At 35.7% G+C, this 16,495-nt stretch overlaps 1 protein-coding gene across 5 annotated transcripts in view; it reads left to right on the top strand.

Annotated features, from left to right (window-relative positions):
- Positions 1–16,495, top strand: part of PHF14 (PHD finger protein 14) — a 164,479-nt gene that overhangs the window by 112,461 nt on the left and 35,523 nt on the right. The window contains exon 19 of one of the 5 annotated variants that reach the window (XM_036328038.1): positions 15,048–15,406. The exons of the other annotated variants lie outside the window; for them this stretch is intronic. Coding sequence (XP_036183931.1) covers positions 15,048–15,059 — 12 coding nt within the window. The 3' untranslated portion in view covers positions 15,060–15,406. Of the gene's footprint in view, positions 1–15,047; positions 15,407–16,495 lie in introns of those variants that run through there. 5 annotated transcript variants of the gene reach the window in all.

Here is a 16,495-nt window from a genome sequence, read left to right as displayed (position 1 = left end):
TATGCATATATGTATACAAGGTCTTTGGTTGATGTAGGGCACAGTTCACTATTCAGTCTTTTTCTAGGGTATACTTAATATAGAGCTAAACAACTTCTGTGGCTGAAACACCCAAAACGAAGTAACTTATTTTGACATGGTTAATGAACATGTATAAATATTTTTTTTAAAAGTTATTCATCCAAGTCATCTATATTCACAAGTGCCACTGAGAATTTAAATTTACATCCCATATTTTACAGTGACTTTGCCAGTTATGATTTTACCTTTTCATCCTTGTTTAAGCTCTGTTTTGTGAAAAGCCATAAAGTAAACATGACAGGTCATTATCTGACTAGTACAAGATGAGCTGTCTTAGCATGGAAACCTGCATGTGGTTTGCTTGTATTTGATCTTTCTAGTATGCTACTCTTTATAAGTCATAAATATGCATAGAAATCTCATCCAAATTCCTATGGAAAATTTTCTGGAACTACAAATGCCAAATGAGACAAGTGGTACTTTTTGATAATCATTGTATTAAAAATCCCTGAGTAAGGGAAGTATGGTATTTTTTCATTTCTGTTTTATTTTCCAAATTTTCTTCATTGAACAACTAGAATCCTATAACCTATATACTTATGTTGAAATGACATATATAAATATTTATTTTAAGTAAAATAGTCATTGAGAATTTTGCCTCTTTAAGAATGGAACAGAAAAATCTCCAAGGAGTATTTGCTACAATACATTAAGAGAGCACATTTAATTCAACCTAGAAATATTAGAAATTGAATGTCTGAATTTTATGTATTATGAAGATTTGTGAAAAATATATAATTAAAATGAGTTATCCTTTAAGGTCCTTTGAAATTTGAAGCACATAACTGACTCATAGAAAAGGACTTTGTAATATTTTAACTATTCATTTGGCCTCTCGGATTTTTTCTGACATTAGGTTAAAATTTAAGTCTTTGAATTTAGCACAGTTGACAGAGAAGTCATTTTCAGGTAAAATTTATACCACTTAACCATCTTAATTCGGTATTCTTCTCGCACTTGTGTAACAAGCAGTAAGGCTTACAACAGTGCACATTATTAAGCTTTATGAGTGATGATCGGCCTTTCCACTGATACAGGCAGGTAAAAATCTGGAGAAAGGTTTTGTGCAGTGCCCTCCATTACAGTCTCATAAAACAAATCTGTTGTGGTTTGTAGACTTACTCAAAGTTTGAGAATTAAAACTCTGGGGATTCAATCTGGTTATCCTTGATGATGGCTGTAGTTTAAAATTTAAACTTTAGATTTCCTCCTTCTACTGTGTGTGATAAAACCCACAAACTTCCAAATGAGGTTCTACCTTATCCTAGACTAAGTTTAAGCTGTGGCCCATTACTCTGGATTTTCCCTGGCAGGCAAAATTGTATGTCTTTTAAGCCCTTAGTTCCTAAAGGAGTATCATAATTTCAGACTAGCAACATGATTTGTGAATTCAATGAAAAGTAATAGCTATTCACAAGTCCACTGTGCTTTTTTTTTAGAGTATGTTGTTATACTGAACTGAACTTACTATCTATTTGTCATAATAGCCTGCTCACAGAGGTTGCTTATATTATTGTTCCAGACATGTTTATGAAACCTATCCTTAGGTAATATTTTTATCAAGTAACAATTTTCAGCAAAACAAAGATTGTTTATGGTTATTCTTTATAATAGAATTAGAATTTATGCTGATGTGTTTAGTTCTGTAACTTAAGGTAGTTTTCATGGGGCTTGTGCAATATACATTAAGCATATTGGTTTACTTCAATAAATTATGGTCAGGTATTCCTTAAAAACCTTTTAAAATATATGATTTATTTCCCTTGGTAAAATTTATCAGTGTTTATGACATACATATTGATATATTTGAGCATCATATTCATAAAGAAAATGATTTGGAACCTCAAACTAGACAAATGTTTTCTATATTAACATGCAAAATTGAAAAACTAAATTAAGTTACACTTACTACAAACTGGAAAAAACAAGCTATTTTCTAATTTGGATGGCATGTGGGCTTGATGTGTTTCCATAGCATGCTGTGGAATACCATATGTGATGAGAAACTAAATCACAACTGAGATAATTAATCAAAGTACACTAGGGTGCAATACATAGAGTTGTCTTTCAGAAATAACCAACTTAATATTATTCTGTAGTTTTAAAAAAAATTTTGTTTTTATTATTTTGGAGAAAAAATGGCCCCTACTAAGAATATGGACTTAAGTTGAAAGATATTTCATTACCTCTTTTCAAAAGTTAGTAAGACCCAGTATTTGAAATGTTAAAATGGGGTTTTATAATATACCAATATAAAAATTCAGAGGCGATGTAGTCTATATTAATTGTGTAAATTCTTATTCCAGTATTTGTATATAAAGTGTGAGAGACATTGTTCATTGCAAAATGATGGTCCTAGTTGATATAAGCTAGCCCATTCTCAGAGCTGTGAAAGTAACCCCTGAATAAGAAAGACTCAAATTCTAACTTCAAAAAAGAGAGAGATTTCATGTATGCTAGATATAGATACAATTAGTTTATTCCTTCTAATTTATTAAACATTTAGTTTAACTGTTTCATCATTTTGTAGAATTACTTATCTGTTAAAAATTAACCTACATATTGTGACTTAAGAAGTACCTTTTTGCCTACAACAAAAATAGATTTCTTTAAATCTAAGCTAGAAAATTCAAAGAATGCACTCTGATAGTTAATAGAATTGAGTTCTGAAGTTAAATATATTTAAGCATTCTAATCTTGATGTTCTGATAGAATCCTTATCAAGATTGATAAGAAATTGTAGACTAGAGTTTGGGGAAATAGTGAAAGTGTGTTATACCACGTTACTAACATTTTGACATTTATTTTTTGACATTTCTGAAATTCGGATGTGTATCTATAAGCAATTTATATCTTTAAGTGATAATACTTTTTCCATAAAAAATTGCCATTAAATGTATGGAATTTCTTATAATTTGAGACATTGTTGAATAAGAAAATAGAATAATTTCAAATACTCAGAAAGTATGCAATATGATATGGAGAGAATAGCGTTATGAGCTTTCAAAAGAAATAAACGGGGTTCATATAGTAACTAATGCTGTGACCTTCAGCAAGCTTCACTTCAGTGAGCGTCAGACTGCTCATTTGTGAAAAGTTTAATGGCAATACTTAGTAAATGGCAACTCTTCTTATTTTTAAAAATAAGCAAGCATTTTAGTCACAGAGAGAAAAGTTCAAAATTGGTGATAATGTTTCTTTCTTCACTCCCACCCCTCCCTTCTACTCTCTCTAAAAACAAATGGAAAAAAATATCCTTAGGTGAGGATTAACAACAAAATCTTCCTCATTACTCTGCTTCACCTTTTTGCTATCTCTTTTTGGTAGTTGACACTGTTGATAACTTCCTACTTTTTATAAACTCCTTTCTTGCCTTTAATGAACCTGTTTTCTCCTGGTTTTCTTTTGTCTTTCTGATAGGCTTCTCTGGCTTATTCCCACAGACTTATTTTCTCATTCTGCAGGTAACAATATCCATACTCAAAGCTCAGTACCACAGCAGTTTTGCTACAGGAAATTTGGGATTTAGATTTAATGATCCATCTACTTTCTTGAGTTAATGTTCATCAAAAGAGAGACTTTCTGCCTTTTTAAATAACCTGTGGTCTAATTATGAATTAATGTAATGATAAATTTACTCATAAACTCTAGTTGGCCATTTCCATTATCTAATAGTCTCCTTTTACTACAAAGTTTAGTATTTACTTTAGCAGGAGAATCCATATCAACTGATCTCCAAAGGAAATATTATTCTGGAGATATGATTAAATGTGCTATAACTGAGATGTCATACTGTAAGTTTTGTTTAACTTTAAAGCTAGAAAGTAATAATTCAAAACAGTATTTTTTAATATAACAGAACTAATAACTTTATATAAAATCTGGCTTTAAAAAAAATAAGTGCTTCTCACTCTTTTTCTCCTTACTTCTTTTCTCTGATTCTACCTCTCTGGAGAAACTTGGAGTTAGAAAAATAAGCCACTTTGTGTATATGTTTTTAAATTGTTTATAAATGTAATACATGGTCATTGTAGAATGATTGAAAAATTCAAAAAAAATAAAAATATTTAAAATTACCTGTAATAATAGCACCTAAAAGTATGCCATTTCTGCTCATGTTTTGGTATATTTACTACAAGCTTCTTTTTAAGAATTGCAATCATATTAATCAAAGGAAACCATCAACGAAACGAAAAGACAGTCTACTGAATGGGAGAAGATATTGAGCAATGTAGATGTGATAATATGTTAATATCCAAAATTTTATGAAGAACTCATGCAACTCAATACATAAGATTTGATTTAAAAATGGGCAGAGGACCCGAAGAGACATTTCTCCCAATAGGACATATGAAAAGATGCTCAGCATCACTAATTATCAGGGAAATGCAAATTAAAAACCACAATGAGATATCACCTCACACCTGTCAGAATGGCTATCATCAATAAATCAACAAACAAGTGTTGGGGATGATGTGGAGAAAAAGGAACCCTGGTGCACTGCTGGTGGGAATGCAGACTGGTGCAGCCACTGTGGAGAACAGTATGGAATTTCCTCAAAAAACTAAAAATGGAACTCCCATTTGAGCCAGCAATTCCACTTATGGGTATTTATTGAAGAAATCCAAAACACTAATTTAAAAAGCATATGCACTCCTATGTTCATTGCATATTTATAACAGCCAAGATATGGAAGCAACCTAAGTATCCAAAGGCAGACAAATGGATAAAGAAGAGGTGGTGCTTATATATAATGGGATATTATTCAGCCATAGAAATGAGTGAAATCTTGCCATTTGTGACAACATGGGTGACCTAGAGGGAATTATGTTAAGTGAAATTGAAATAAATCAGACTAAGATAAGTAACATATGATTTCACTTATATGTGGAATCTAAAAAACAAAACAAATGAACAAACAAAACAGAAACAAACTCATACAGAGAACTCAGTATGTTATACATCTGAAACTATTAAAATACTGCATGTCAACTGTAATTAAAAAAATTTTTAATTTAAAAATTATAATCATATACATTCTGTTTTAATGGCCTTTTTCATGTAATTTTATATAGAACAATTTTTCATGTTAAATACTCTTTTCCAACCAGATTTTCAAGTACTGTGCAGTATTTCTTGGACACATATACTCTTATTGTAATTGCTGGATAAAAAACAAACAAAACACTTTTAAAATAAGGAAGTCCCATAATAGTAACAACAATGGACATTTATTGAGTACCTGTATGTGCTAGCACTATTTAAGCACTTAAATATATCATCCCATTTAATCCTCACGAGACTCCTTATGTCTTTTATCTCCTTCTTGAGGGTTAAAAAAAGTTTAAAGAACTTAGGCAGTGGTTCTCAACCTTGGCTGCACATTAGAATCACCTGGGAATCTTTTTAAAATTTCGATTTCTGGGCCTCATCCTCCGGAAATTCTGTTTCTTTGTTATGGGGTGGGGCCACAACAGTAGTAACAAAGAAACAGAATTTCCGGAGGATGAGGCCCAGAAATCAGGATTTTAAAAAGATTTCCCGGTGATTCTAATGTGCAGCCAAGGTTGAGAACCACTGATTAAGGATTACACAGCTAATGAGTGGTGCAACAGTGATTTGAACCCACGCCTGCCTGGTTTTAGAGCCTATGTTTTAGAAACTTGCTTTTATACATATACTAGTAGCCGTGCGCACAAATCCGTGCGCCAGTAGCTCGCTGTCGCCCTTCTGTAGCTCTCCACCCACTGCCCCACCCTCCTGTAGCTCCCTCCCCCCTGGCCCCCCTCATAGCTTGCTGTCCTGCCCCCTCCTGTAGCTCTCTGCCCTCTTGTAGCTTACTGCCCCACCCTCCTGCTGATCCATGATCCGGTCATTACCTGGTCGGTAGTTACGCTTCACGGCATAATGATCATTTGCATATTACATCTTTATTATATAGGATTAAAATAAGTACTTCTGTTTCTTTGTTTTAAGAGATTCTCAAATTAGGTTTTGTCCTGAAGCCATTTTAGATTTTCATAATGTAGAAACTCAGATAATTTTTCTATTAGAAGTAAACACTAGGAAAAGGAAAAAGACCTTTTGTTAAGAGGGATCTGTTTTGGGCTCTGTAATGAATAGGAGAATAAAAACTGGGGGTTATTCTTAAAACAAACAGATTGATTAAAGATGGTCCTACTGTAAGGAGTAGAAGATAGAGGATAACTCCTCAAGGTTTTTTCTTCATAAAATTCAGTGAAATAAGTATCTGTGTTAAGAGAGCTGCCACTTGACAATATAGATGAGTTATGGAGAGCCAGCAGAATCTAATATATTATACTTGGAGGGAGGGTGAGGGAAAGGGAGCTAAAAGTGAATTTCTTATTAGGCACCGAGCGCTGTATTTTAGCTGAGTCGAATGTTTCTTCTTAATGACTGTCAAGAGTGTGAAGTTTGAAAACCTTTTTTGTGAAAAGAAACTAAAACCAACCACATTCAATCTCTTTGCAAAGATAGTTTAAGAATATTCTGATTTGTGAAGTGTCAGCCACTTTATGTACAACTAGAAGATTTTGTACATTTTTTCAATATCAGCATTCTTTTGCAGTAGGAAGTCCCCTATTCAAAACAATACCTTGTTTGTCAGTGGTTCAGATACTAATTATAATGCAGTTTATACTTATTTTAGTTTAATTGTTTTGTATGAAATTACTTCACCTATAAAAAGTTAAAAAATAGTTACCTCCTCCTTTATAGATAAAAATTCATGTATTTAACTGTTTTTACTCTATTTCCACCCATGACCTAGCTCAACCACCTAGGTTCTTTTATGGTTTCAGACTTCTACAAGTTGTTCTAGCCTTAATATATTGTTCCCTTTCCTTTGAATTATATTCATATGCTGAATTTAAACTCTGGTCACCTAAGATGTAATCTATTTTATGTTTTCTCTGAAGGTTTCTTAAAGGTTTATGTTGTAGTGTTAGACCTTCATTGAAGTTAAGTTGGTTTTTTGTTAAATGTACCTTCAATAATGCCTACAAATGATTATCTGCTTCACTGGTTTGAAAACTGTTTAAAGTATGCTTATAGAGGTTAAAATTTTTAAGATTCACTTTGAAAAGTTCAGACTGCATCAGAGCATTTTTATTAGTTCACTTTTGTGTTCCTGAGGGACTGGATTATTTCCTGAACTTTTCAGGACAAATAGTATTCTGTAGATTCTGTTTCTTCTAGAATCAGGTATCTAAATTTAGATTACCAGGTATTTGTGGATCAATTTCCAAATCACAGATATCTAAGTAGCTTAAAGCAAGTCATAAAGATAAGGTAATTAAGCACTGTTTTCTTATTTTAATACAGCACTTTAACATATAAAAACATCAGAATTTAATAACTCAACATTTATTCCATTACCCAGTGATTAGTTTACTTATCACTAATTTTTCCCCACTTCAAGTTATTTAAGATTGTGAATGAAGTAGATATTTTTAGAAAGCATTCTTTTCTCTTTTACAAGCAGGCAACTTGCTATATAATTTAGACATTTTTCTACCTTTTCCCTGTGACAGTTAGTGACATTGTGGAAGTTTTAACGTGTTTACAGCATAAAGACTATATTAAGTATAGCCTTGTCTTCCACTTCTTTGTGCTCCCAAGTCTACTACTCATGCGTCTAATTTTTGGGTGAGGTAAACTTTGTCTTCATGATTGTTCCTGAATCCCCAATTTTTCTCTTTTCTACTCTTTCTCATTTTTCCCTGAATTAATGAAAGCAGCATTTGGAGACATGACACTCTACAAATCCTGCAGTCTGCAATTGACACCTTTAACAAAAACCCTTCAAATTAATTTTAAATAAAGGGTACAAAAGGAGACAATAGAAGTGGTCTTATCTATTCTCTGTATGAAATGCTTTAATGACTATTTTTAAAATACTAATCTTCCATTTTTATTCAGATATGAGTAAATATTTTTCCTGAATTCAAGACAAGATGCAAATAAAAAGCAACTTGATACTTTCAGTTCGCTGCCTTTAAACAAACTCTGTTGGATCTTTTCTCCAGTGACGCTGGGGCATAGCTCATTTTTTTTTTTTTAGTCTCCCTGAGGTATTACTAGTCTTTTAAATATATAACCGAGCCCAGTTTAATGTCAGGGCTTCATCAGGTCTACTTCAGGCTGGGAAATCTAGAGTTTGGAAGGGCCCCCTGGGCTTTGATCTTGTCCCTGCTTCTTTTGCGCGGTGCTATCTGTCATTACTAGGGTTTTCCTACCTGCAGTTCCCTTGATGTGAGAGATGCTTGCGCCTGTGGGTTACTTATAACTCATTTTCAGAACTTAAGTTCCTTTCCTCCTCTTTGATTGGTATCACCTCATTCCCACTAGGCTGTCCTCTCTGGTTGGATACCTTTCTAGACAGCCAGAGTCTTGCTGTCTTTCACGGGCTGTCATTTGTCCTAAGTAAGCACATGTGAACCCTTGCCTTGCAAGCTCAGAAGAGCAGTCATTCCTCACAGCCCTGCAGCTTTTCTCTGAGTTGCTCTGTCACTATAGCCAGACCGACATGCATCACCACCCAGCCTCTGTGCCCCTCAACCTCCGGGGCACACACTCTCTGAGCTCTTTACAGAAAATCCCCCCCATCTAGGGACTTCTTTATCGTGCCTCTTCTAAAGCAATCCCTCCTCTCCAGCCTCTCCTCTCCTCATTCTTCAGGCTTCTTCCCCTTTGAGTTACCAGATCAATTTTTGGTTTGAAATGCTTCAGAGGAAATATTTCCTGAAGTATTTTATCAGTGCATACTAGTATCTTAAAAAGAAAAAGAAATTTTAGACCATTTCTGAGAGGCTGAGAGAGAAAAGTCCACTCACCCCATGTGTCCTTTAAAGTGAGTATGTCAGATACTCTCTCACAGTGACTCAACTCATGGTTTTGTTTTGTTTTTTTGGGGGGGGGGGCGGACATCCACTTTTTCAAATACTTCCTACCACTTCCTCAGCTTTTCTCAAGACCTCCAGGACATCCTCCTCCTTCTGACTTAACCCTTTCCTTCTTTTTAAAACTATGATTTGGCATTTGAATGTACACTTTTACAAAACATTAGAGTCCTTTATTGCAATTCCTCAACTTTCTCTGGAGTCACTGTATAGATTCATCTCAACTGTTTCTTTTCTGGTTAGAAATAACTGGAGGAAACCGTGAACTTAGGTTCACTACAAATGTACGCCTCCTAAGTTAAACTGGGCCTCACTGCCATCATGTGAGCTCCTTATCAGATTTCTTATAGCAGTTATTTCAAATCTCTGCCACCTATCTCAAGTCTCCGCTTTATTTCCAGCACTCCCATTTATCAAGAGCACTATGTCCGTTACTTCGCTGAGGAAAAAGGGGCCCTATCCTCACTTATCTCCTCTCAACTTGAGAAACAGCCTTTGTGCTTTCCCGATCTCAATCTCTTATTCCCTGTCTCAGAAGAAGAAGAAAAAAAGTCTTTAGTGAACCGGTTCTTTATTACTTTTGTTCTTTATTCCAAAAATCTTTCTCTTTAGAGTCTGTTTCCATTCTCATTAAGTCATGTTAGAAGTGTTTTTACAAGTCAATCTTTTTGAAAGACGACTTTTCACATGTCTTTCCAGGTTAGAAAACTCAAGGAAGGAGCTCTCCATTGTCCATGCTGTACAGGTGCCAGGGCTTTAGCCCTGAATTCCAAGGCCATCGGTATAGCCCCAAGCTGCTCGCTCCCTCTCTCTCTCCACTTTCTCCCTCTTCCTTCTCTCACGAATATCATCAGGCTTGTTTTTGTGTGTTTTTTGTTTCGTTTCATTTGGTTTTGTTTTTTAATTAAATATCCAGCTTAAATCCTGGTTTTCTCCACGGTACTTAGGACTAAACATCTTTTGCATTTGTTTGCTAGACTGTTCATTTGGCATTTGGTAGATGCTTTTTTTTTTATTGTTATTCATCTTTTTTTTTTTTTTTTAAATATATTTTATTGACTTTTTACAGCGAGGAAGGGAGAGGGATAGAGAGTTTAGAAACATCGATGAGAGAGAAACATCGATCAGCTGCCTCCTGCACACCCCCCACCGGGGATGTGCCCGCAACCAAGGTACATGCCCTTGACCGGAATCGAACCCGGGACCCTTCAGTCCGCAGGCCGACGCTCTACCCACTGAGCCAAACCGGCCAGGGCGTTATTCATCTTTTTATGTCTAGATTCTTTTTACCAGCTAGATTATAAACTCTCATGGCTGAGGGTATTTCTCTCATACTTCCTTGAAAACACAGAACCAGAATGTTAATACATAATTTTTTCAAGGTAGAGTTAAAATTGCTCTTGGTAGTTCACTGCTAGCCTGTTTCCTGTTAGTTGTTATTGAAATTATTTTTTAAACCTTTATTTTACTGAATGACAGTAGAAGGATATAAGTTATAGTTTTTGCCCTAGATGCCCAAGGATATTTGTTGAAATAACAAAGTGATGTCTGAAACATAAATGCCTGATAGCCATGACCCAAATATGCAGGAAGGACTGAGAGTAAGAGACATGAGAAAATATCTCCTGAGCAAATTTAAAATATTCTTTCTTAGAAGAGTTTCTGTCTAGTTCACTTAGCATTTCAGTTAACATTTAAGAGTATCTGTTGATTATAGTAGGTTTCTTTGAAGTAGAGATAGAGTTTTAAATAAAAAAGAAACTGTGTTCTCCAGAATGAAGAATACTGGTGTTGTCGAAGTGTGTAGGACTAATCCCAAAGAAAATGTTGTTTTGTATTTTTCGTACATAAAATTTGAGAAGAAACAGTAACTCTTTTACTTATGTAGGTGTTTTCTTTTTCTTGATGGGCCTACTAATATGTCTGTAGTAGGAACCTCATTTTATTGAGTAAAAATCTGTATAGTAGCCAAAAGTTATGCCACATTTTCTACTAGGCGCTTGAAGTATCTATATATATAAAAGCCTAAGCAACCACTCACTATAACGACGCACTGACCACCAGGGGGCAGATGCTTAACACAGGGGCTGTTCCCTGGTGGCCAATGTGCTCCCACAGCCAACCTCCCATGGCCGACCAACATCCTGCAGTCCTTCTCTCCCTCCACTCCCCACACCCAGCTGGCCAACCTCCCAGGGGCAGACACTCAATGCGGGACCTGCCCCCTGGTGGTCAGTGTGCTCCCATAGCCAACCTCCTGCAGCCAGCCAACCTCCCACAGCCATCCAACCTACTGTGGTCCCTCCCCCTGGCCAGCCCCAATTGGCCCAATCGGAACTGGGCTAGATGACCCCATCACTGGCCAGGCCGAGGGACCCCACCCGTGCATGAATTCGTGCACTGGGCCTCCAGTACTAAGATAATCAGACATGATCTGGTAATTAAAAAACTTACGTTCTAGAAGGACAGATAAGACATGTATGCATATAATTATAATACAAGGTTTAAAGTGTTAAATGTCATTAGAAGATGAAGATAAGCTACTGTGGTAATTGAGAGACTAGGAACATTGTTTTCAACTCCAAGAATCAAAAAGAGATTGTGAATAATATGTCATCGGAATGGGATTAGAAAAACTAGATTGTGTTTGATGGGAATGTAAATCATGGTAGGTTATACAGCACAAATAAAATACCAAATTTTTGGTGGATTAACATTTGTTGATTTCTCATGCAAGTAACATGTCAATACAGGTTGGAAGAGCAAGTCTGCACATTTGATTACTTGGGGACCCAAGCTGATGACAGTTTTATTTCAATATAGGTCCAAGGCACTGTAGGAGGAAACATGGCAAATTGCAGAATGACTTTTAAAACTATACATGGAAGTTAACACATGCCATTGCAGCTTACATTCTACAAAGTACATAGTTAAACCTAACTTTAAGAAGCCAGGGAAGTATAATGCTACCATGTGCTACCATACTTCATAAGCCTTTCTGATACTTGAAGCATCATAGGGGAATCCTTGAAGAAAAAGAGTATGATAAGTGCTGGCGAGGATGCGGAGAAAAGGGAACCCTCATGCACTGCTGGTGGGAGTGCAGACTGGTGCAGCCACTGTGGAGAACAGTATGGAGTGTCCTCAAAAAGTTAAAAATGGAACTCCCATTTGATCCAGTGATCCCACTTCTAGTTTTGCATTTTATATTTAGGTCTTTGATCCATTTTAAGTTAATTTTTGTGAAAAGTGTAAGGTCTCTGCATAGATTCTTATTTTTATGTGATGTTCAAGTGTTTCAGAGGTTTGAATTTGTTAGTATTCAGAAGTCAATTGCTTTCTTATAATCCAGCAATGAATGATTGGAATAGGCTACAAAACCACAATATCACTTTAATTAGCACATTTTATAAATCTAATAAAATATGTATAAGATCCATATGAGGAAAATTATAAAATTCTAATTAAAGAAGTCAAAACCAAATGGAGAAATATTCTATGTACAAAGATAGGAAGACTTAATACTGTCACAACTTGAACTATAGATTCAGTGCAATTCCAATCAGAATCTTAGCAAATTATTTTGTGGATATTGACAAATTGATCTAAAGTTTATATGGAAAGTCCAAATTCCCAGAATAGCCAACACAATGTTGAAGGAGAACAGAGTTGGAAAACTAAAACTTATCTGATTATAAGACTTACTATAAAGTTCTAGTAATCAAGACAGTATGGTATTGGCTAAAGAACAGGCATAAAGCCCTAGCCAGTTTGGCTCAGTAGATAGAGTGTTGGACTGTGGACTAAAGGTTCTAGGTTCGATTCCAGCCAAAGGCACATGCCCAGGTTGCAGGCTCAGTCCCCCTCCCCGCCAGTAGGGGATGTGTAGGAGGCAGCCAATCAATGATTTTCTCTCAAATCAATAAAAATTGATTTGAAATCAATAACAATCTATAATAAAAGCGTAATATGCAAATTGTCCCCTCAGGCAGCCATTTGACCAGGAGACTGGGAGTTCGAACACTCGGTATGACATGCGCTGACCACCAGGGGGCGGCGCAGTGCTGGCAGCAGGTGCTCAAGTGCTAGGCGCCCACAAGGAGCCTGCCCCATACCCGCATGGCCTCTTCGGGGTGAGCCGGGCTGCAGCCACTGGGACCGCAGGGGCCAGTTGGGCTCCCTGTGGGTTCACGCAGGAGCCAGTGTGCAAGGCCTGCCAGGAGAGAGTGTGCTGCCCACCCCACTTTCATGCGGTGCCACTGGGCGGCCCAGAGGCCCACACTGTACCACGGCCCACGGGGTCCAGCTGCCCTCACCGCATCTCCGTGTGGGTACTCGGGCACCATGACTCAGGCGGAGGGGGTGCATGGGGACCCGGTGGCCCAGGTGCTGCCCAGGGCCCAGAGGTCAGCTAGGACCTGCCCTTCCACACTAGATGCTCATGTTTCGATTGCTGGTCAGGCCTAGGGACCGCACCCATGCACGAATATCATGCACCGGGCCTCTAGTAAATATATATATATTTTAAGAAAAAGAATAGGCATAAAGATCACTGGAACAGAATAGAGAGCTCAGAAGCAGAATAGGAATACACACACACACACACACTCAACTGGGTTTTGGCAAAAGAGTAAAGCCAATTCATTGGGAGTTTAGATTGAGACCATATAATAATGGATTATAAATATTATATCATGAATCTGTAACTACTGAAGTTCTGTTTGGAGCCCTTAAGATGGAAAAAAAAAAAAAACACCCCACAAAAGACTATTTAAGGATGAGAAGAAGAGGAGATATCATTTAGACCAGTGATTTGCAAACTTTTTCAATCAGATTTATTCTATATATTTTGTTATAACTTAAAAGATTTCATGGAATAAAATAATGCTTAAAATTTCTGTTCTTTTCTTTTTGGATTAAAAAATGCTGACTAATCTTCACTAAATTGATTTCACTACCAGGTTAAACAATTTAAAAATTTTTGATATAGTCAAATTGCTTTATTTTATAGAAAGGAAAGTGATACCCAGAGAAGTAAGCTTAGGGTTGCACAGTTAGTTAATGACCAGGGCAATGCTAATCAGTGCTCTTTCTATAGTCATTTATTATTCTATCATTGAGCACTTTGGAAATATTGTATATTAACATTAAATCTGTTCAGTGATTAAAAACAAGTTTAGATGTATAAAATCGTTTTTCATAAACATGAGTAAAAAGTTGTAGAAGGATACACAGGAATAATTAGGTAGAGCAACATATATTCCTCTAAGCAAAATCTGTCAAAAGATTGAAAGCATTTCTGCGTTCTTTGTGTGTTCGATGAGTACTTGCACATAAACATGCAGAGTTCTTTGTCCACTGGCATGGAGACCCAGCTCTTTCTTCACTTGACTTACCCATCTAAGGCCTCTAAACTTGACTTTATGCCTTCTCTCATCGATGTTTCTCATTACTCATTCTGGTACAAACAATGTTTTCCAAAAAATCAGTCTCTTAGGTGTACTCAATGTCCCTGTACTCTTAGTCAAATATTCTACAAGAATACAGACTTAGAATCCAATTGTCTAGGTAGCTGTATAAACTTGGGGGTGACTTATTCTCTCTGTGCCTCATTTTCTCAGTAATAAATACCTTCTTATTCATATTTATTTATTTATTTATTTATTGCGATTTTATCTGTGTTTTAGAGTGTTATTGATGCTAAGCCTAACTAGTACTTAATTCACTCTTCTATTTAATTGCATGGCCACAGGAAATGGAAATGAAATGGTTTTCACAAAGATAAAAATGAAATATATACTTATGTCTGCTACTTCCAAAATACTGAGAATAGCACATCCATTGTGTTGTTATTCTTTCCCATATTTGAGGACTACTAAAAATTACTTTAATAGAATGTCGGCTTTATAACTTTTTAAAACACTCTGGGAATGTGTGCTTTTTTCCCCATTGAAACTCCATCTCTGTGAAGGAGTAACGAGTTCCTGCATTGGTAATGTTAAATGTACTTTAGCTCTCGATTCATTGCTGTGGTTATGTTTCTAGAGCCTGCTGTAAGAGATAAACCCATTGCAAATGAAGACAGCATTCATTTTCTTCCACCTCAGGCCACACAGAATTGATTGAGGTAATAAAATGACAGCACCTTGTAATATACTGAAGGCTCTTTAATTCGAAAACCAGTTCTAACCTGATACACAGCTTGTTTAAAGCTAATTTATAGCTTGCATAATTTTCAGCTGGCCGACCAAGGTAAAGGATGATATATGAAAACTGATAAAGAATTAACTTATGATACATTCAGACCTGTCTTGTTAAAGTCAACTGGCATTAAAAAACAGGTGGTGGGGAATGGTAGGAAAAATAATTGGTAAGCTTTTGGTGCACCTAAGTAACATTGTTAACAATAGCTTAAATTTTCCATCATCTTATTTCAAGCCTAGCTTCTTGTCCTTTCTTTCTAAAATCAGTTCTGTTTGCATTTCTTATATTTTAAAGTCCTTCATTTTTCATCACATATTAAGGTAGTGTGAGGCTGGGTGCAGTTAGCAGCTGCTGTGACTTCCACAGTGCCAAATCTATTGTCTGCCATGGTGGCCATGCTGCTGCTAAATAGTTCTGTCAGCATTTTAATTACAAATAATCTTTCTCAGGATGCAAGTCAAAAGGAGTTAGAGTTCTTCAATTCTGCCTTGTTGGCTGGTTTTATCTCTTTATTCTAGCATATTTATTCCTTTTTGACCCACAAATAATGCAACTACCATAGTAAAGTATTCTGTATTATGAAAGAAGTCAGATTTTCAGAAATTTCATGTCAGCATTCACAAGCAAAACATGGATTACATTTTCCTTCTTTATATTTAAATCTTGCATGGTTATTTTTCCCTTAACGATTACTCAGCAAATGTAGTTACAAAGTATTTCATATTAATAGCTTTTAATTTTTGATTTAAAATTATATTTAGTCATTCATAATCTGTGTCAAATAAAAACTGAGCTTCATTTTTACTCTTTTTATATATAAAGTACAAGTATACGTAAGCACGTAAACAGATATACAGTATATATGTGGCATTAAAATTTCATGGAGAATTTAGGAAAAAAGTTCTAAAAAGGCTCTTAGGGGGATGTTTATAAAGAAGTTGAGAAACACTGGCATAAACGACTTTTATCCTGCTTTTTCTCTTAACATTACATAGTAAGTAATAAAAATTACTTTTAAGCAAAGCCCATGGGCATACTATTAAATTAAGAAGTAGATTCCCTTGTGTTACCAGCATCAGTCATTATAATCAATTTCATTTGCGATTTCATTTGTGATAATAATCCAGAAATGCTAGCAATCTACAAATATCCACTGGATCACTTTTGTGATTGATGGAGACAGAGAATTTATTTTTACAGCTTGAAGACTTGTGTTTTTTATAGTCAGCTCTCATTTTCATTTAGTTTACTGTTTGTAAAATTTAAACTCCTTGACTTGAATAATATAA

This window comes from Myotis myotis, unplaced genomic scaffold (genome assembly GCF_014108235.1).
Source record: "Myotis myotis isolate mMyoMyo1 unplaced genomic scaffold, mMyoMyo1.p scaffold_m19_p_11, whole genome shotgun sequence".
Taxonomy (NCBI): domain Eukaryota; kingdom Metazoa; phylum Chordata; class Mammalia; order Chiroptera; family Vespertilionidae; genus Myotis; species Myotis myotis.
The sequence above is the reverse complement of the archived record's forward strand: the minus strand, read 5'-3'. Positions and strand labels throughout refer to the sequence as shown.